This window comes from Lipophrys pholis (assembly GCF_963383615.2).
Source record: "Lipophrys pholis genome assembly, chromosome: 3".
In the NCBI taxonomy this organism is placed as follows: Eukaryota; Metazoa; Chordata; class Actinopteri; order Blenniiformes; family Blenniidae; genus Lipophrys; species Lipophrys pholis.
The window spans coordinates 3,992,855-4,014,083 of record NC_137627.1 but is presented as its reverse complement, the minus strand read 5'-3'; the positions used below and the strand labels follow the sequence as shown (position 1 = coordinate 4,014,083).

The 21,229-nt window shown below is 41.7% G+C and overlaps 1 protein-coding gene across 1 annotated transcript in view; it reads right to left on the bottom strand.

Annotated features, from left to right (window-relative positions):
- Positions 1-15,886, bottom strand: part of chrd (chordin) — a 29,056-nt gene extending 13,170 nt beyond the window's left edge. Inside the window, exons 1-8 of the mRNA XM_080459100.1 lie at positions 15,434-15,886; positions 8,293-8,396; positions 8,091-8,217; positions 4,405-4,557; positions 2,852-2,954; positions 2,507-2,594; positions 1,373-1,514; positions 1,000-1,131 (exon numbers count right to left, since the gene is read on the bottom strand). Of these exons, the coding sequence (XP_080315226.1) occupies positions 1,000-1,131; positions 1,373-1,514; positions 2,507-2,594; positions 2,852-2,954; positions 4,405-4,557; positions 8,091-8,217; positions 8,293-8,396; positions 15,434-15,584 (1,000 nt within the window). The 5' untranslated portion in view covers positions 15,585-15,886. The remainder of the gene's footprint in view (positions 1-999; positions 1,132-1,372; positions 1,515-2,506; positions 2,595-2,851; positions 2,955-4,404; positions 4,558-8,090; positions 8,218-8,292; positions 8,397-15,433) is intronic.
- Positions 15,887-21,229: the final 5,343 nt, after the last annotated feature.

Genomic DNA, 21,229 nt, shown 5'->3' with positions numbered 1-21,229 from the left:
CACTTTTAATACTTACAATTTACAAAATATACAATATATTGTAAAGGCAGTGCAAAATGTGGACATATTTGAAAGCAAATTTAACTTTTTCACTGAGGCCTGGCGCTTCATTCATTCATTTATTCGTTAATTCATATTATTATTAATAATTTCATTTCATTTCATTTATTTGTTCAAATATAGTTCCTAAAATGTCTAATTTTTATATTCTTGCCTTGATATTTTTTTCCTTTTCTTTGTTTTCCCCCCAACTAAAATACAGATTTCCCCGTCTGTACTTTTCCCCCTTAAATGCATTACTTAGGGTTTAGTGAGATGGTTCTCCTCACTCACCTTCAACACAAAGAGGATAAGCTGGTTTTATACAGAACAGTTTTAGTTTCTACCAGTTTTTTTAGGAGTGAAAACATCATCTGGTTATATTGAATTAGAAGAGGATTCATCAGCACAGTTCAGTTGAGACAATTGCAAGAAAATAGCTGCAAGCAATGATTCTGAAATTTGAAATGGCCTTCATGTAAAGAAAACCTTCACAGACTGTATTAATGAGGTGTGGTATTACCAATAAACAACAGACAATTCATCCCTGCAGCCTCTTGGAACCACAAACCTCTAATGACGACACACGATTTGACACAAGCTGAGACACAAGTGGATATTATGTTGGTGATATAAGGCCTGGGTTAAGTCTTTTAAAAGCAATACGTTGTACTTTGTTGTAGTTTGGGCATCTGATTAGGATGCCCCCTGGTCGCACGGGAGACGATGGTGCACTTCACGAACTAATTCCACCACGGGTTTTACTCCTTTTAACAATTTTATGAGTGATCATTAGAGGTCAGGTGGTAAAAATACCATCTCTATAATCCCATGGGTGATCTGAGCCTGATGCAAACCATTCAGGAACATTTCATTAAAGCATCATTCAGTTCAATGTTAAACCACATGAACACAGACTTCCTTTACTTTCAGCCCCTCCCCCGCAGTGTGTTTTCTCACCTTTGCTTTTGATGAGGCCTTGCAGGAGGAGGATGAAGTGGAGGTTGTTCTCTGCGTCGCTCATGGTCAACATGGCGATCCCGCCCATGCCCGACTTCTCCTCCTCCGACGTGAGGATGGAGCTGAACGTCTCTGCACGAACGACACGTTAGTGTCATTAGTCTGCGTTTGCTTACAGGACTTCTGCCACGTAAACAAAGACTGCACGCTTTAGACGCATTAATCTAGACGGAGCCTTTCAAGATTACGCAAGAACGTACACAATTCTGCCTGCTTTTGTAAATATTGAGTTTACTGTGTACTGCGTAAAGACAAAACCACATGTCCAGAGAGGCAAAGAAGAGCCACGCGGATGCTATGAACATGCACACACCAGCAAACAGCGCCCTGTGTTTGATGATCTTCCCCCTGGTTTCTTCTCGCCGGCCCGCCGAAGTGCTCATGCTGACGTGCATCTGCTCGGCCTGCAGCTGCCGCAGGAGAGGCTTGGCCACGTTCTTCCACACCCCGCAGATCTGCACATACGAGGAACACGCACGTAAGTCGCAGCCTACGAAACCTGTTCTTTAAAATGTGGCGAGAACAGGTAAAAAAGAAAAGACTTAAAGACAGACATCTGCTGAAGGCATCACACGACACGACTCCGGGGTAAAAACAAAAAAAAACTCCTCCCTGAGACTAATAATTCAAGAGTTCAGGTCAACCCCTGGTATAATTAGCAATACTCTCAATTCCCGATGCTCGGTGATGTAACGTGGAAAGATTTCTTCTTTTCTAAAGGTTTTTGAAACAACAGATGCCAGATCGTTTCCTCCAAGGTACCCCGACATTTATATAATAATAATAAAAATAATAATAAAAATAATAATAATAATAATAATAATAATAATAATAATAATAATAATGATAATAATAATAATAATAGGGCAATTTCAGGACCCTGCATTTAAGGGGCTCCTGTGTCTCTGCGCAGGAGTTCAGCTCTGATGTGGAATGTGGAAGTGTGTGTGCGTGTGTGTGTGTGTGTGTGTGTGTGTGTGTGTGTGTGTGTGTGTGTGTGTGTGTGTGTGTGTGTGTGTGTGTGTGTGTGTGTGTGTGTGTGTGTGTGTGTGTGTGTGTTGTCAGGAAATGATGTGTAGCAATAGAGTGGGACCTCGGGGAGTATCTGGATGCACACATAACATATCAGCTTGCTGATTTATCTGGATAAAATTGAACGTTTTATTAAACTCCGCGTGGTGCGCCTCCGACCTGCCGGCGAGTCAGCAGCTGATTTTTTTTGGGACGCTCGAAAAGGAAGTGTTGCGCCCCGTGTGTGTTTATCGTTTATTATTGCAGGGTGACTTATGGGAGAGGGAGTCGGGAGTGTGAGCGCAGAGTCAAAGGGTGAGAGCATTCATCATCTCGCTGCTTTAATTCCTCTCTCGGGAAACGCGCAGGCATGCATTCACACGCAGCACCGACGGAAGCGTGAGGAGGTGGTTTTCCTCTCCGTGTAGCCTCTCACCATGTCCGATTGCCCCTTTGGGACTTTTTGCTCGAAAACTGCGTTTCCCTCCGAGTCCAGGAAGACGATCTTGTTGGGCCGGCTCATTCTGGAGAAGACGTAAACACAGCGTTTGAGGAGGTCATCCACTGTATTTCTTCTTGCAGTTATGATTCATTTCAATCCACTTTTCTCCTCTATTATACCAAAAGCCGCAAGTAAATTACAGTCCAACAATGGAAAAATCTCTAAACAAGTCTAAGTGTGTTTGGGATAAACAGGAGAGCGGCGTAAGCAGGGGTGCCGGAGGAAATGCAGCAAACAAAGGAAGAGACGGCTTTTGCTGTGTGGCAATGAGCGTCTCACCTCTTGAACGTGATGGAGAAGGCCAGGCTGGTTCTGGTCAGAGCAAAACGGGCCCTGGCGACGCCGCTGGAGTCCGTCACTCCGGTCAACACAGCAACAAAGTCTGTGGGACGAAAAGAGACAGGAAAAGAAGCAGCATTGTGAGTCCTGGAAGCTTTTGTGACTAGAAATGAATCACTATAAACAAAAATCTCAAGAAAAATTGGAGAGAAAAAACGGGCAAAAATCTGACATGTCTCTGAAATTTAGGCAATCCTGTCCCGTCCTGCGTCCTACTGGCCTGTAATTTCGTTAAACATGTAATTTGAGATAATGTTGAGTATTGAGATCGCGGCGCATGAGCTGTGATACATAAACACTCAAATATGAAGTATTTGACGTTAATGCCTTCGCCCTAAGGGATTTGTACTTGTAAATAACAGGGTTCTCTCTGTTCTTTCACACAATTTTAACCAGACACAACTGTGCATTGTTCTTCTGAGTTGTTGACTCTGGTGTTTTTTAGTTTTTTTCATTTATTTCAGGTAAATACAATTGTTTCACAACACAATCTAGTGCAGAAAGGCTCCATCGGATTGGACTAATATGTTAATATTCAGAGCGTGAAAGCCCACAGTGGGAAAATATCTAAACTATTGCAGGTCAGTCAATCTTTTCCAAATTTGACCTTTATTGTCGCGATGACAATAATCTGTTTAACCTGCTAATATCAAGCTGGTGGTGCAGAGCAACACAATCAAGAATAACGAGCTTTTATCCCACATAAATAACCACACTAAATACAGCTACCGGTAACACATAAGATGTTTCTAATACTTTAAGTTTCAAAATGTAGAATCTAATCTCACTAGCATGATAGCACATTGGCTTTTTATTGCCTGTAGATCCTCACACACCCCAAAAACCACAGCTTCAGAAGAAACAATAAGAAATGAGGAAATTAACAAATACAGTGATTAAAGGGTTAAGTCTGCATAAAGCAGTAATAAATCTGGTTACAACACAGGAAATTGTGTTTTTAACCACCCGGCCAAATGTGAACGATCAAAAGAAATGGGCAAGTATGTAAAATTAGGTCTTAACGGCTCTTTCAAGCCCCGTTTCCATGACAATGTATTCAAGTGAAAATGGAAATTGTCCAACTTTGTGTCCATGGAAACGGGGAAAAATCAGCACATGCACAAGTACATGGACAGTAACAACGATGGGGGGCCTCCACGCATGAGTGTGCGGTTTCTTATAAACACAACCAACAGCACCCACTAGTGGCTCAACATGAAAACTACATCGTTTTCAGCTGTTTCCATGTAAACGGACATTGTTTTCTAAACACCGCCATGTAAACGAAACGAAAACACAAAAACAATGAGATTTTAAACAGTGCCGTTTAAACGAGGCCTCAAACTGAGTCACAATCAAAGATTTAACAAAGAATTCCTGTTTGGCTCAGTAATTGGCCTGAAGGGTGTCATCAACCTGAGAAATTAAGATTAAAAAAAGTCTTGTAACAGAGAAGCTGTACTTGGAGCGGTTTGTTGGTGCTCATCACCTACCAGTGCGGCTCTCCGTGGGGCCCAGGTCCTCAGAACTCAGGTACGATCTGTCATTGTATGACTTGTGGAGGTCGCCCTCCTTCTCTTTACTCTTCTCGTGGAAATAGTCGAAGGTTTCCAGCATGGCGTCGGTCTGCTTTTTCTCAACTGCATCTGCAACAGAAAAGACGTCGTTCAACAAGATGAAATACCTGCCGAGCGCCTGCAGGTTATTATCTGGAAGGAAACCCACGAGCAGTGCTGCTGTTATGGTTTCTAATAAAGACTTTTAGTATCTGTTGCTGAAATCGTGTCAGGACCCAGCAAGATAAACCGCACGAACCCGAACTTTTCAAAACACACACTGCCTCAATGTTTTCCTGGGTCTGGTGCACAGATGGAGCCAAAGCTCAAGCGTTGATCTTCTGAGTGAGGGCGAGGAGAGTTTGTACAGACGTGAAGGATCAGACGAGGTCTGTGACAAATTGATCTGAAAAGGTCGGATTTGTACGATTTCTTAGTTTCAAATACTTGATTTAGCGATGATGAACAGAACGTAAGGAGAAAAACAGTCATGATGTCATCTGAAAAACATCCCTGTATTGTAGTGTGCAGCTGTCCGTGGAGGATACACAAACCAAACACACAAATATACAACCGGATGTCTCCTGTGAGTTCAAGGAAGAAACAGACCCCTGAGAACGTCACTGACCCGTTAATGAAAGTTTAAGCAAGATCATGACCTCTACCTTCAATAAAGAAAAGAAACGTTTTAGCTTCAAGTGGGAGAAAATACAAGTTTTAACTGATTTCCTCTGTTGGTGAGTCCAGAAAGTTACTCTTGTGAAGTTGTTTTCATTGATTGGTGACTAAACAGATGTTGACGCTTACGTACTTCACTGTACTACTTGAATGCTTAAAGACAAAAAGGTTATATAAATCCAGACAGTCTGTTCAAGGAGGTGGGATCTCTTAACTGGATGATCAGCGACTAACAAATACACAGGGGGATTGTTCTTGTTGGAAAAGTTTAAACAGTTTAAATGACAAGGCAGAATGCCCAAAACAGACAGTTTTTCAGATCCAATCTTATGTACTGTTTACACTGGAAACAGAAAACTTCCGTTGCATTTTTTTCGGGGTCGGGTCACACGAAAACGATTCTCAGAGTCAAAAGGTTACTCTTTGAAAACGCTCTGGAACCGACTCTGTCTTCGTGGAAACGGTGGAAAACACAACTTTTCTGAAACGCTGTTGTTATTGTCTGTCAACTCGCACATGAGTAGAACATCTGTTGCACATGGGCAGTAGCAGCATTTCAGAAATACTGCATTTTCTCCCGTTTCCAGTGTTTTCGAAAAGTTCCACCTTGGGTGCCGCTTTTTCAGAAAGCTGTGTTTTCAGTGCCTCTGAGCAAACAGACACCCAAAAAAAAAGTTTTATGTTTTCACTTAAAAACGTTGTGCACTAACCTATTATTTAAATCTGTATTAAAATGAGGTTGGCTATGGAGTCTGTTCTGCAGTTGAAATAAAGAACAATTGGATTAACTTGCAGTACAATGGAAGAGCCAAAGTTTCACTTTTTCTTTTTTTTCTTTCTGCAGAGAGGGGCTCTTAACACGACTTGGACCATCAGCACACAATGTCAGATGCTTGTGAGAGATTTCTCTGATTGCACAAAAGTAAACACTATCCAGTAAGAATTGCAAATAATGTACTGTGTTGTGAAAAGTCTTGCCATTACGCATCAATTCTAACTTTAAAGAGGAAAAAGGAAAAAGGAGGAAACAAAAAGTCTCGGTTACTTCTTTCCACCCCCCCCCCCCCCCCCCCCACCCCCCTCTTTTTCTCGGCCAGGGGTAAACTAACCGAGTCATCCCGCGGCAGCTGAGAAGCTGGAGGAGAATTGAGAGCGACACTGGCGTGCGATCCTAACAATGACCCGCTGTTCCACATAAACTGCAGCATGTCCTGATGTCATGAGCAGGCCTCAAACACACACACACACACATACACATACACACACGCACACACACATACATACACACACACACACACACACACACACACACACACACACACACAGACGCAGGAAGCTACGCAGTGACACATGCAGCGGCGCTCACTCAGCCAAATACAGCCCCTCTGACATGAAAACCACACAGCGCCTCTTAGTCACCCCAACATTATTTCTACAAGGCCGTTTCCTGAGGAGCTCTGCTGGACTGTCTGCTTTCCTTCTTTGTGCCTCACACGCACGCACGCACGCACGCACGCACGCACGCACGCACGCACGCACGCACGCACGCACGCACGCACGCACGCACGCACGCACGCACGCACGCACGCACGCACGCACACACACACGCACGTACATACAGAAATCTCAATTCGCATGGTCCCCGCCTCGCTCCTCTGCTCCACTGGGCACGCTGGAAGGCTTCTGGGTAGTGTCACTCTCACTTCTCCCCACTTGGCAAAGCCGTATCCTCAGGTGCTCCAGTCATTACACACATATAAACACACAAACACACACACCGTTTTCCATCACTTACACAAACATACGAGCTGCAGCTGCGCCAACGCTAAGACAAACACACTCAACCTTTCTCTTAAAACTTGACCACAACACACACGCAAGCATGCACGCACGTACGCACACGCACACACACACACACACGTACACACGTACACACGTACACACGTACACACACAGCATGGTGTTGTCCCTACAGTGCTTTACTTTTACTTTCCATTCCATTACCAGACACACAGTATTTAAAAAAAACAGCCAATGTGCTGAATAACAGTGCAGCAAGAAGACCCGCCCTGTGTGTGTGTGTGTGTGTGTGTGTGTGTGTGTGTGTGTGTGTGTGTGTGTGTGTGTGTGTGTGTGTGTGTGTGTGTGTGTGTGTGTGTGTGTGTGTGTGTGTGTGTGTGTGTGTGTGTGTGTGTGTGTGTGTGTGTGTGTGTGTGTGAGAGAGAGAGTGTGATTGAGCTAGAGCTCCCCAATAAGGAGGAATTGTGCAAGCAACAGTGCATGGACGAGCTAAGTGACGATTTGAGAATGGGGCTAAATGGATCGGAGGCACACAGAGAAAATGTCCATTTGATGCGGATGAATGGAAAATCAATCGACCAGTTCACTGAATCCAACAGCTGCTTTGAAGGCGAACTAGTTGACCCACGGGCAAACAAGAAAGGAAAGACGTGGGAGCAAAGGAGGAAGGAGACAATAGAGGAACGGAGAGGAATAAGAAAGGAGGCATGTTTACGTTACGTTATGTTGCTTTGAAAATGATTTCTGTTTCCACTGAAATGGAAGAAATGCTAAAGACGATGTAGTTAGTATGCCAGGCCACAAGTTGGCGCAGTTGTTTTCTTTTTTTCTTTTTTTTTTTAATGAAAACACACAAATACATGCAGAGAACAATAAGCTATGATTATTAATACATGTCTGGACAGACCACCAAGTTGGATTATGAACTCTGGAGGATGCCATTGTTGTTATCATCCATCTATGTGCACATGTGCAGAAGAGTTTGCAACGTTTCTGAAAGGTTGCGCTTTACCCCGATTTCCTCGCGTTGGAAGGTTTTTTTTTGTTTTCACTTGAAAACATTTGTTGTTGTAAAACCGGGCCTCGAACAGAGGATAAACCAAAAGCTCAAGCTGGGAGAACCAGACGATGAGTGAGACGCTCACCTTTAGGGCAAGTCTTGCAGCAGTTCCCCGGCAGCAGGACGGGATCCTCACAGTCCGGGTCGGGACAGTCCTGCTTGATGTTCCTGCAGTTCACCTTCCCGAGCACCTTCCCGCGACGGCCCCTTTGCTGCCAGTGAAACGCAAACTCAAGACTTGCTCATACCGGAGCTGACGTGCACACGAATGAACGGCCGAGACTTACCGACTCACAGAAGCACTGGACGCAGTGCATGACGCCGAAGGGCTCCCCGAGGTCTGGGTGCCATGTGTCGTCCAGGGAGTAGAAGCGACCTCCGAACGAGCATCCTGCAGAGAGCAAACACAGCTGATTGCACATGGCCGCCCTTCAGGGTCGCACACGGGGGGGGGGGGCATTTATGATTACAGTTCTGCCCTCGCCAAAACCAAGAAACTCAGCTAAAATTGCATAATTATACGTGAGGCCCATTTCGATTTATACCACAATTAATCACGGGGAGCCAAGAAAATCCTCTTGAGACATTTGGAGATATGAAGCCTGACTGTGGTTTTTTTGGTATTCAAGAGGAAGAGAAAGGGAAAAAAAAAAAAGTGTGAGTGACTGCGGTGAGGGATGACAAACGACATGAACCGCATCACATTTAACAACAAGTAAATCCAGCTTGCACGGTCCAGACAAATCTGGGGTGGCGGAGACTGTGCCCCGGGAACGCTGGGATGGTGCATGAAGAGAAACTCAGTTTTCCACTAAGAGATTCCAGAAATGTGCATAATGAAGGCCAAGCCTCATAAAAGAGTGATTATCTTAAGTAATTCTGCAGACGTTTTCAAAAAAATAATAAAAAACGCTGCATGATGGCAAGCAAAAGGAAGGGATACTCTAAATAAAAGGACAGTCTTGTTTTGGCTCGGCACGTTGGAACCTGAAAGCTGCATAACTTCAAAAGAACTCAAATTATTGTCGTCTCCTGCTGAAATATCTCCTTATAAACAAACAAAACATTCTCTTTTTGGTGATTAATACACTTATCAACTAAAGTTATTGCTTTACCTGCGATAAACTTCTTTAGGCTAAACGTTTCAGACAGTTCACAACTGCTCTAGAGATATGAGTAGCGGAAACTAGGGATGCACAAATACCGATACCAGTATGGGGTCGTACTCATAAACAATCCCGACACATGTGCAGCAATGCAGAAGCTTCGGGCATCCTTTGCATACGGAGTGTGAATTAGACATTTAATATCGGTGCTTGGTATCGGCAACGAGCGAAAGATATCAGTGCATCAGTGCGACAAGCGGAAAAATGCTTGTAGACAAATGCAGCTCCCTAAAACCCTGCAGCTGTGTCCCCGCCACACTCCTGATGCATTTCACCTGTTTGAAGGAAACATTATCTTTTGAAATCTGCAGCCGAAGCTTGTTGTGAACTTTCAGTTCAATGGCTCAGCGAAGGAAAGACAATAGGACTCAGTTTACTACTGCAAATATTTGCCAGAAACTGCATTTATTGTGTCTCTTGCTGCACGGTTTGGTGTGAACTCAGACTCTTTAGTAATCGCTTGCTTACTCACTCATGCACATGCAAATCTGCTCCGACTATCTGTGGAAAAGCTGCAAACACCCTTTAAAACAAAGAAATTGTAACCTCTTTGTATGTTTTCCACTATCGACTACAGCTTAGTGAAATAATAATAAATTAAGTAACATATGCACCCAGAGTGCTCGGCTTTTATACTGAAATGTTGCTTCAGTGTGTGACTTCATGTCTCTCTGAGTTTGCCTTTGCCTCTAGTTGTCTGGGATCAGCTCCAGCACCCCTGAACTGGATAAAGTGGTAAAGAAGACGGACGGCTCTCACACGTATTTCAACTACAACAGCAACAAAACGTCCAACTCTATTAAGTCCGGTTCATCAGAAGACATGTACAACCATTCAATATTTACCCAAAGTGGCTGCAAACACCCTAAAACACTCACTTGAATTAGTGTTTCACTTTAAATCCGGCACACTGGAGTCAAGCCACAACTGTAAAAACACACATCCCTGTTTTAATATATAGGCACCGGGCTATGTGCTGATGTTAACAGGAGGTAAAAATAGCTTTTAGTGTTGTTATTATTACTATACTACAATCATAATTGGGTGTTTGTCACACTGAGAGTTCCTGCAGCGGCATTATAGTTATTTTTGGCCGGGAGCGGCAGCAGCAGTGTGTGTGTGTGTGTGTGTGTGTGTGTGTGTGTGTGTGTGTGTGTGTGTGTGTGTGTGTGTGTGTGTGTGTGTGTGTGTGTGTGCCAGCTTACCTCAAGCTGCCTTTGCCAACCTGGTTTGGATTATTCTTTCATTAAAGTGACTACACCACGTTAAAACAGCCCAGTCGGGTTTAACAGGAGCCAGAAAAGCTGCCCCCCCCCACCCCCACCCTACCCCACCCCCACCCTACCCCACCCCCCCACCTCCGAGGCCGCCCGCCACTCGTGTCTCCACTCAAATAAATCATCTCGCAGGAGCCAATGCTTGTAATGGAAAGTCGATTGATTACAGTTTCCAGCGCAGAATTACACGTTAGCAGCGAAGGCGGTGGTTAGACGTGGAGTTCCCACTGTTTTGAACTCCGCAGCAGTTACCTTGTAAAAACCGCTTTTCACACATGAATCAAATGGCATCCAGCGCGGTTATGACTCACATGTTTGCTGCTGGTTTACACATGAAACGACCTGGAGCTCAGGAGAATTTTAAGGAACTGTGTGCCATTACAGAGGGGGAAGTTCACTCTACATTCTTATGTCTTCATAGCTCTTTTTTTTTTTTTTTCTTTAAAGCTTTGCCATCCACCAAAACACCAAGGTGTGCCGTGTGCAGAGGTTGAACTGAGGCCACAGCCTTGGGGACCTTGCGTGGTGGACCCAGAGCTCACAAAACAAGTAAAAATGTTCAATACGTCAATAAAATAGTTGATTTTCTGCAATGCGTAACATCTGCATCGGGGGTGTCAAACACGCAGATAACCCAATTTTACCTCCAGTGGGCCAGACAGATAAAATAGCATCAAAATTACCTTTAAATTCAAACTTTGAAAGTTTTTCTTTGTTGTGTGAACAAATGCAAACACTTACTATAGAAAATGACTTTAATCTCAACATAAATTCACTTTTGATTTATGCAAAAAACGTGGAAATGTCCCAGAAAACTTTTGCATTACGCACTTTTTTACAAACTCACCCTGACAGCACGGCTCTGAGACTGGTTTTAATAGCAGCGAGGGAACAATCTTTCATGCAAGCATCACCGATATCCTCTACAAAATTTGTTTAAAAATGGCTTTTTTTTAATTCCATTTTTACTATTTGTTTGGTGGATCGACGGGCTGCATTGCAGGGCCAATTTTGGCTCACGGGTCTTATGTTTGACACTCCTGATCTAGAGAGTAAAAATAAGACCTTTTTAAGCAAAGATGACATTAAACTACAGGTCTTTGGTTGTATTCGCCTCTAGATTCTGAAATACGAGCAATAATCATATAGCTATAACTATAGCTTTAAGTGAGTTTTACACTTCAAAGGTGATTTTTGTAACATTAATGGCCTCAAATAGCTTCTTGAAATCACAATAGTGAATCAACATTTACATCCTGTTCAGATTTCATGTTTTCAAAACGTTGTGTCACTCATAATAGTCAAATTTCATATTTAGAATGTACACACAGCTGATGTGAAATGAAGGGCTCAATGATTAACAGGAAATAAATGAGTTGAGATTGAGCCTAATAATTTGTCGATATGCTGCAGACCACGGATCTACGGAAGCGGTTGCTTGAGCTCACTCGTTTGCCTTTTGAAAGAGTTAAACTACACGAGCCAGGATGTTTTAATAAATCTTCATAATATATAATCTGAAGACATTCCGGCGGATGTCACAAGTGTGAAATATGGTCAAAATATCTTCTCCCATCGCCAGTCTTCTTTCTCCCATTCTTTATTCTTTATTCTATTTTCCTTTCACATTTAACCCATTCATTGCCGGTAACCGTCACTCCCCCCCCCTCCCCCCCCCCCCCCCCCCCCCCCCCCGGTGCAGTTGTGCATATGCATGAAGGCGAGAGCATGCCAATGATGGGAACAGAATCCAGAGTTACCCGGCATGTTAACTGATGCTGTTTCGCAATATTACCAAGAGAATCAGGAGAAATATGCGACTAATGAAGAAAACAGCTTTATGCAAGCGCGGCGCCATTAAAAAGAAGAAGAAGTTGCCATTAAGACGCCGCCTCACTTTGCGGGTGTGAATGAATCTTTTCTGATTTCCACATGTTGCTGAATTTACCCCTCAGAACTGGTGCCATAAAACTTACCATAAACTTTAAAGTGTTTGTTGTTGTTGTGGTGGTGCAGAGAATACGTTGTGTAAAAAATGTCAATATTACCAAGATTTGGGTGTCAGTGTTGCATTGTTTCATCTGCTCTTTGTCTTGTATTATTGCAAAACAGTCTTACTTGTTGTTCACGTCAGGGCCAAACATGGCTGAGCACTCATGGGAGAAGAGGAAATATCGATGAAAACCAGCAGGAAGTAGAACCTAAACGCCGAAATAACTTTTGAATTTCATTCATAACACCGGTTTTCTGGTTAATAGTCCATCCGATGTAATTCTTCAACATGAAAATCAATCTATAAATGTGTCATTACAAATCTTGATAGTGTGTTATCAATCTGCACTACTCACAACTTGTCAATGACGCTGAAGCCAAAACGATCAAACACATCCATGTACACAAGTACACACATTTGGAAACATAGTGGGTATATATATTACATTTATCAATTAAGTCCATAGACTCAAAAAATTATTTATCCACAAACTAAATACAAACGCATATCACACTATAATGACAACTCACTAAATATTGATGAAATTCAAAATACTACACAAATACACAAATAAATGGAGGCAGACAGGGTGAATCTGACCATTAATATTAATAACTATGGAGACACAGAAGGCAAATTTCTTGTCGACTCCCTGAACAATATTATCGTTTCGGTTAAACTGGCTTTACCTGTTCTGTAGTATTAATCAATTGTAGTATTTTTATTCAAGATATAAATAATTCAGTTGCGCAACATGACAAAGCACACATGATGTAATGATTTATAGAGGATATGGTGTTTGAAAGAAATGCACAGTTTTACCATAAGGTCATCCCGCTGGGTACTACAAATAGGAACACTGTGCACAAAATAGATCACGCAACACTTTTGGTTATTGTCCATCTACTCGTGCATGCGCAGGAGAACTATTTACCAGTTTCCGTCGTCCACAAGGAGACGAGTCCCGAGCGTTTCCCGAAATGCCATTTAGAAAAAACTACTTCCAAAACATTGCGTCTTCAGAGGCACCGGGTTGAGTGGACGCCCAAAACGCAACGGAAGTTTTGCGTTTTCACTTGAAATCATGGCCGTGTAGACGAGACCTAAATACGCTATGATGGGTCTTGGAAGTGAAAGAAAGGATTTTCCCCTCGTTAAAGAGGGTTGAAGAAGAAAAATGTGGCTCACCAGAAGATCATTTGTAAAAATCACAAATAGGAGATTAAAAGTGCAGTTTATAAAGTTCCAGTAATTCCACTTCTGTCCATTAGTTGGCAGCAGTGAGTTACTGCAGTTTGATTTTTTGGGGGGGATTGAAATTTCTCAGAGCTCCAGCTTCTTATATGTTTACGACTGAATTTTATACTTCAGTAAACTTGTGAATACACTTGACTACACTCGAAATACTTTTTTCTTTTCTTTCTGTTTCCTTTAGTTTGTATGTGATAACAATAATAAAAAAGAATAATAAAAAAAAACATACTCTACTTTTAGCTGTAATTTTGAAACTAGCTGTTCATAATTTGTCCACTGGGGGTGGTAGAGGATTCTGAATTGAACTACAGATGGTGACGATGCTTGTCGGTGATAGATAAGAAGCGCTAACTAACTTAGCATCTTCAGCATCAAAACTAGAAAATGTGATAGTACTTCTTTTTACAAAAACTGAAAGTTTTTCCGTATGTATCACTTCTTATATTGTCATTTTACTGGTCCAGGCAATCTGAGATTAAATTGGTCTGCATGTGACCCCTGAGCTAAATTGACAGCACTTAAAAAATGTTAAGCCAACTGGCTCATTACGGAATCTAATCTGGTCCAAGGAATAACTTTAGGATGAATTAGATTTAAAATAAAAAAACACAAAGAAATCATCAACTATTTTAAGTAAAAGGATCAACAGGAATATTGACAAAGTAGCTGTGGCAACAAAGTGACGCGTTGAAGAATATTTGTAAAAACATCCCTGCTGAATTCTGCAAATATGGCTTAGTGTTGAAATTGTGCAAATTTATAAGAACTTTACTTGTCTGGAAATTGTTCATCTTGTTGAGGTTTTGTGAAAGTCAATAAAACTTATTTGTAAACTCTTTTTAAATGTATTTGTACCTCATTGTACACACAAAGAATAAACATGGTCAAATTAGGCATTTTCTGCCCAGAAAAGTCCAACAACAACAACAACAACAACAACAAAAAGCTGAGTCTTTTAGTGAACCGAGTCAAAAGAAACGACTCTCCTAAAAGAACCAGACTTCCCATCACTTCAGCAGAGTATAGAATCTTTCTTGCTCTTTTAAGCACACAGGTGCCCACAAATAAACCAATTTTAAAGTGACTCAAGCAGAAATCTTTTTGCTGCAAAACAAAACCAAAACAAATCTCCACCTTGTTACATTGACGAGTGCATGGAATTCTAAAATATTTTCCTGAGACTGATGATTAAAATAATAGTATGTGTTTAAAAAAAAAGAAAAAAGATCATCAAACCATATTTAGGAACTTGAACCTTTTTTTCCACTTTTCTGAAAAAACTGTAAATTGAAAGGAATAGTGGAATAATAATGGGTAGAAAACACCTTCTGAGCATAACTGCTGGGGTTGTTTGCCTGAACCAAGCATCTCGACAAGGAAAACTGTGCTTGATGATCTGAACTGCAAACAGAAAACTATACTGTAAATAACTTTTAACATAAACAAAAAAAAGTTATATTAAGTGCTCATTAAGACACTGATTAGCAGGGCAGTGGTTACAAATAATGCATAGGTAATCTTTAAAGAGGAAAACGTCATTTTGGAGTATCTTTCAAACTGCAAATGTTGAAATAAATCATTTTCCTAAGTTCACCCACATTTTTATCGCGTGCACTCTAAATGGTTAAAGTTGGAGAGGAGCACACGGGAGAGAGAGAGAGAGAGAGAGAGAGAGAGAGAGAGAGAGAGAGAGAGAGAGAGAGAGAGAGAGAGAGAGAGAGAGAGAGGTGGGAGTTACCTGACAGGCCCTTGGAGGGTTGCGGCTCCCTCTCGGACTGGATGGGCAGAGCGGGGCTCTTGAGGCGCTGCGCCGCGCCGGAGCGCAGCAGCAGCCACGACGCGCAGCTCAGCGCGCACAGCGCGGAGCGCAGCGCGCACGGTCCCAGCATCACTCCAAAACTTCTACCAAAAGTAGTTCCCCTCACCAAAAAAAAAGAAAAGAAAAAGAAAGAAGATTAAATGTCCAGTATCGAGTCCTTTGTCGTGTCTCTTGTGATTTAGTTGCATAAAGTCGAAGTAAAAAAAAATAATAATCAAAGTCCTTTTCTGGTCTTTCTGTTTAAATGTCGGAAAGAAGAGTGTGGAAGAGGTTTCTGGACGGCAGGACACAGACAGCGGTGCCTGTGTGTCTCCTCCTCACGAGCAGCAGCCTCAGAGTCCCGTCCCTCTGCGTTTTATAGTCCGCTTCCCTGACAGCTCCACGCAGAGAGAGAGAGAGAGAGAGAGAGAGAGAGAGAGAGAGAGAGAGAGAGAGAGAGAGAGAGAGAGAGAGAGAGATGGCAGAGGGGGTGGGTGATGGAGGGACAAATCAACGCCCCTATCAATTCACCAGCCCTTAAGATATGGAAACGAGGCTGCCTCTGCGTCGTGTTGGACCCAAACTTTCATTACGCAGCAATAAAAAGAGAATTTCCATGAAGTGAAACCATTAATATCTTGGTTTAAAAAAACAACAAAAAAACACTGAACGACTCCTAATGAGGTCGAGCTCCGCAAATGGTATTTTTAAACTGAGAGTTCACACTCAGATTTTCCTCTTTCATCAACTGCATTTTGTATTTCCAACGAAACTTATGAAAGTTTTGTCATAAAGAAGCTTTATGAGATTTTTTTGACTTAGTTTTCATGGTGTGGTTTGCAGCGTGGTAAAACCAAATGCTAAAAGTGATTAAATGAAAATAAGTAAAATCAATCTTCTCTTTTGGGCTTTTCTTTTTTAAATTAACATGATCTTCTTTTTTGAATTAATTAAACCAGGTTTAAGGGGATTTTGTTTTTACTGCTGTTGGTTTCATATTGTGGTCAGTTATTATTAAACTAATTGACTCAAGTTCTTCAATTCTGATCCAAATCAACACATTTTTACCTGAAAATGTGACCGATGATGATTGATCACCTTCTTTTAACTCATGTTAAGGATTGTAGAGTGTTTAGTTGTTTAATGTGATTAATTTAACTTGGAAACAAAATGGATCAAATGTCCAGATTTGTTTCCGATTAGGTCATCACATTAAACTATCCAGTTGAAAACTTGGAGTCGCTGGTTTCTTGCTGTGGTTTCGATTGTGATTACTTTACATACTTGAAATGTGTAACCTTTGTTTTTATTTACTGACTTGAATAATTTAACATTTCACTTATTTAAGTTCAGTCAGCTGAAGTCAGTGCCACAGACTTGTGTATTCGGTGAACAACACTCAAGTACAATTCCAAACAAAAGTAAATTGTCAGCTGTGTTCAGGAATCTTATACGTTTTGTTGTTTTTAGTCGTTTTACTGAAGGAAATTTCGGCTACTTTTGACTTTTTTTTTAACACGTTTTTAACACAATTCTTATTTTTACTTACAATTTTGGAGTTGAATGACCTAATTATCATCACTGACCTGATTATTTTCAACTTTATTCAAATAAGTAAAGTTGGATTTTTTAAATGTTCATTAATTGGCACAGAAGGAAAACTGAATGGACTTTTTTTTCAGGTATTCCTGATTATTTATTGGTGCCTACAGTGCGGTTGAACGTGTTGTGTAACAATGGATTCCTCATAGACTTACAAGGTTTCTGGTCAAGTCTTCACCGCCTGCAGAATCCTGCAGGATTGAACTACTCGACGCTGGATTTTACCCGTCTGAAGGGGAAATCTCTGGTTTAGGAGAAAGTGTGAATCTCCACATCACGTACAGTCAGGAATGTGAGAGTGTCTGCCGCCGTGGCCACTCGTATTCTTTCCAACTGCGATCGCAGCTCTGACCTGAGTGACTTAACAGAAACAAATGAAAATATTTGGAATACTTCAAGGTGAATTTATGCTGCAGACCTCCGTCCTCTGTCTTTTGTTTCAAGGCCTCGGACTGTTTCCTTTGGCTGATTTCAAGGTCTACCTGGACAAGTCCTACTTAACATCCCATTTCTTGTAGCTTTGTTCAGTCTGTTCTCCCCCCGCCGGGTCCCACCGCGCTCACACGTGCCCAGAAGCTATTTCACTTCCAATCCTTTGAAAAAGAATAAGTCAATGCGGAACGTCGCAAAGTCAACAAAAAAGTCAAATTTATTAGGACGTATTTCGATCTGGGAAACGTTGCCATCAAACAAAAAAGCGTCAGCGCTTGAGTAGGAGTCCAGTTCCTCACAGTGGTCCCACGGGGGAGCCAGAACAAACCGCTCTCTGGCTCCAGTTTACGTTTTTGCTCCAGAGGTGATTTATATCAGAGGGTTCAGGGGAGGTCAGGCCTGTTATATGCCTGACATGTTTGGAGTATGAGAGTGATTGATTGGTGATTCTTCAGAATAATAAGCTGCGATGATTAGTCTGCTGCATGGTTGCCAATGTTGCTGCTAACTTCCTGCAGAGACGACCTCGCTAAGTGGTTCCCAACCTCTTTTCCCTGGACCCCCTGATTTTAGGACGAGGAGAGGCCGCGGACCCCTTTCATGTTGCCTAATTTACCAAAAACACTGCGGTCAAGCCAAATGATAGCCGACACACCCACTGCCACCAACATACGAGAGCAAGAACTTTCATTCTCCATTAAATTCAATTTCATTTCTATCGTGCCGAATACATCATTTGAGGGGGAAGACAGACACCAGAAAATACCTGTGGTGGACACAATAGATGCCCTTGTCATGTTACTGAAGCTTTCTCCTCAAACAAACCAGTTTTCCTTCCAGACGGTTGAAAAAAACGTGGCAAGATCAGTTTTCATTGAATTCTTCCTCAGAAACTCAGTGAAACAATCCTCCTCCTCCTCTGACCAAAGGATTGTAGCTCATGAGGCAGTATTTCTGTAGAAACACAAACTTTCATTTAATTTTTTTTATTAATAATGAACCAGCTGAGACACAATCACTTAACTTTTGATCTGAACTCATTGCACTTGTTTACTGCATAAGAAATAAGCAACAAATAGGTAATGGTATTATTTTACATGTTGACAAATAAGACGTTAGTAGGACTTCTATCAAAGCACAATGAAACAGCCAATTTCAGGATTTCACAAGATTTTGTTCTCACAACGACGAGGACATGAACATTGCAAGGATCAAACAATCGATCGAAGACTTTAGGGGATTAAGGCAGACCGATCACCTCTGTATTCGGTATGAGGACATACCGAGGGGTTTGGAGTCTCTGCTTGCACAACATGTTGCCCGGAGACATTGAAAACGCTGAAAACGTTTTGAGAAAAGATTGTCTGTGTTCTCGCGACTGTTCATCTTAACAGCGATTTGTTCTCTGCGCGTGGCTTCATTACAGAAAACAACTAACCTGTGCCCTGGTGTCAATGGCTTACCACCACTACATCATATTCAGTGTTTCTGCTGTTTTCAACGGTCATCGTTTCCCAAATGTTGTTGTGGAAACAAGAAACGAAAATGCCAAAACAATATACATTCACTTGGAATCTCAGATAATCTCCTCTGGATTTAAAAGAGAGAAAGGAGCAGCAGATTCTGGACTAAATAACCTCTTCATCTTTTGTCACTGGTGATCGATTCCTGTAGAGATGTCCTGATACGTTGGAGAACATTAAGGACCTGCAGCAGGTGGTGAGTTTGGCATCATATTTTCCACTAATCCACTTTAGAGACATTCACACTGACTGGTTACAAAAATCCAGTTGCATTTATCTTCAATGTATAGTGCATTTATACAGAATACTTGAGCTTTAGCCTTTAAGATTTCAATGTGTCCCTGTTCACCCATTCTGATCGACCACTTTTTCAAAAATGATGCAGATTCATGACATTACTGAACTCTTAAAACTGCATGAATGGGATGAACTGTGCATTGAAGCCAAGGATATTAAAGTGGTGCAGAATGTTGTAATTCTAGTGTCATGACTCTAAAAGTTGGACTCCATGACGACCATTTCCAAGAATAAAACACTAAACACCCTGAGGAAAGATTAACACTATAAATATAAATATAGCATGTCTTAAACCAGCTTCATAAACTGCTGATGTTGGATCAATCTGGCCTTCCTCAGCCTGCTTATATTACATTTTAATATAAAACTGTAAAGACATCTATACTGAAACGATAATTTGTAAATAGTTTAGCAACAAACTAAGTCGATATTTCAATGTGGATGTTTATAAGAGACTCACATTGTCAAAAACTGACTTTTAATGGAATAACACAATAATCTGTGACTGAGAAGGGTTACTTCATGATAATTAACCTCCTGGACCTGGTATCCACATAAGTGGGCATCATTGTGGGTTGTCTACATCACAATCTAAAATTAGTTTGGGTCTCATGAGGTTGATTGATGCATATTTTGTGTAATTCAATTTCTTTTGACAAAGCATTAATTCAAATGCCGATGACATTCTCCTTGATTTCATTTAATCACATATGTCCAGTGTTCTGAGATGTTGGGTTTGAAATGTTTGATGATCCACATAAGAGCAACACAAAACGCACCAGCATTCCTCAATATACAAACTTGAAGCTGTTGTCTGGAGTGTGCTTGATTGCATTCAGCTCCACAGCCACTGAAGTGTCGCGTAAAAAGGTGTCAGTATGTGATGGGTTTCGAGTCTGAATTACAATCCCAGGTGAGAGTGTGAGGTGTGTCCCTGTGTTTCCTTCAATGCGTGTGCTGAAGGCACTTCCATTCAGGTGCGAGCGTTCACAGGGGTGTAATGGGGGAGTCACTCCAACAATGGGGCTCGATGATGGGACTGATGGCTGCTCTTTACGGGGTGATAAGCGGAGGGCGCGTATTTACCCAGACCGGATACTGATTTGTTTATTGGAATACACAACTTGCAAAGCTTCATAAGCAGATTCATGTGTATTGTTGGGAATCCGGTGCGTAAAAGGCGAGAGTTTCTCTGGTGTGATAAGCAGTTTATCTCCGAAGGTATATTGTGCGATGAATGCACTCAATTCGCAAAAACAAAACAAAAAACAAATCCACAAGGCTTCAATCATTCATTCAAGTTTGAAATAAAAGCTTTTGAGAAGCCAGGAGAGCAACTGCACCTCAGCATGTAATTATCGATTGTGTAAACCCACGCCGACGGATTGAAGCGCAGCGTTTTAATTCGGCGTCTTCTTCAGCTTAATGAAATAAATCAGCACATTTCCAAATAGAGTTCGTTTATTTGAGCTGAAAAAAAAGAGAGGAAATGACCTGGAATTCAGACAGACTATTAATGAGCGATTTATCAGGAGACTCATTTAGGAAAATAAACACTCACACAGCTGATATATTTATCACAATGATCAGATCATCTGGAACGAGTTTAACTGCGGAGGAATCTCTATTTTTTTTTATTATTATTATTACTTTGAGTGTCTTTTGGCTTGAAATGTTTGCACTTGGCTCAACTAGTAATTGGGGGGTGAGCTGTGATCGTTATCCCGTAATGATTTCAGACGAAAGTCTTTCATTAAAATGTTGAATCGATGCGCGTTCCTGTAAATCTGCTGGTGTTTGCGAGTGTGACGCGGGGCCGCATCTCCAGTGCGCCGTCACACGTTAGAAGAAGCCCAATAAAATCGATTAGTTGTGGACGTGG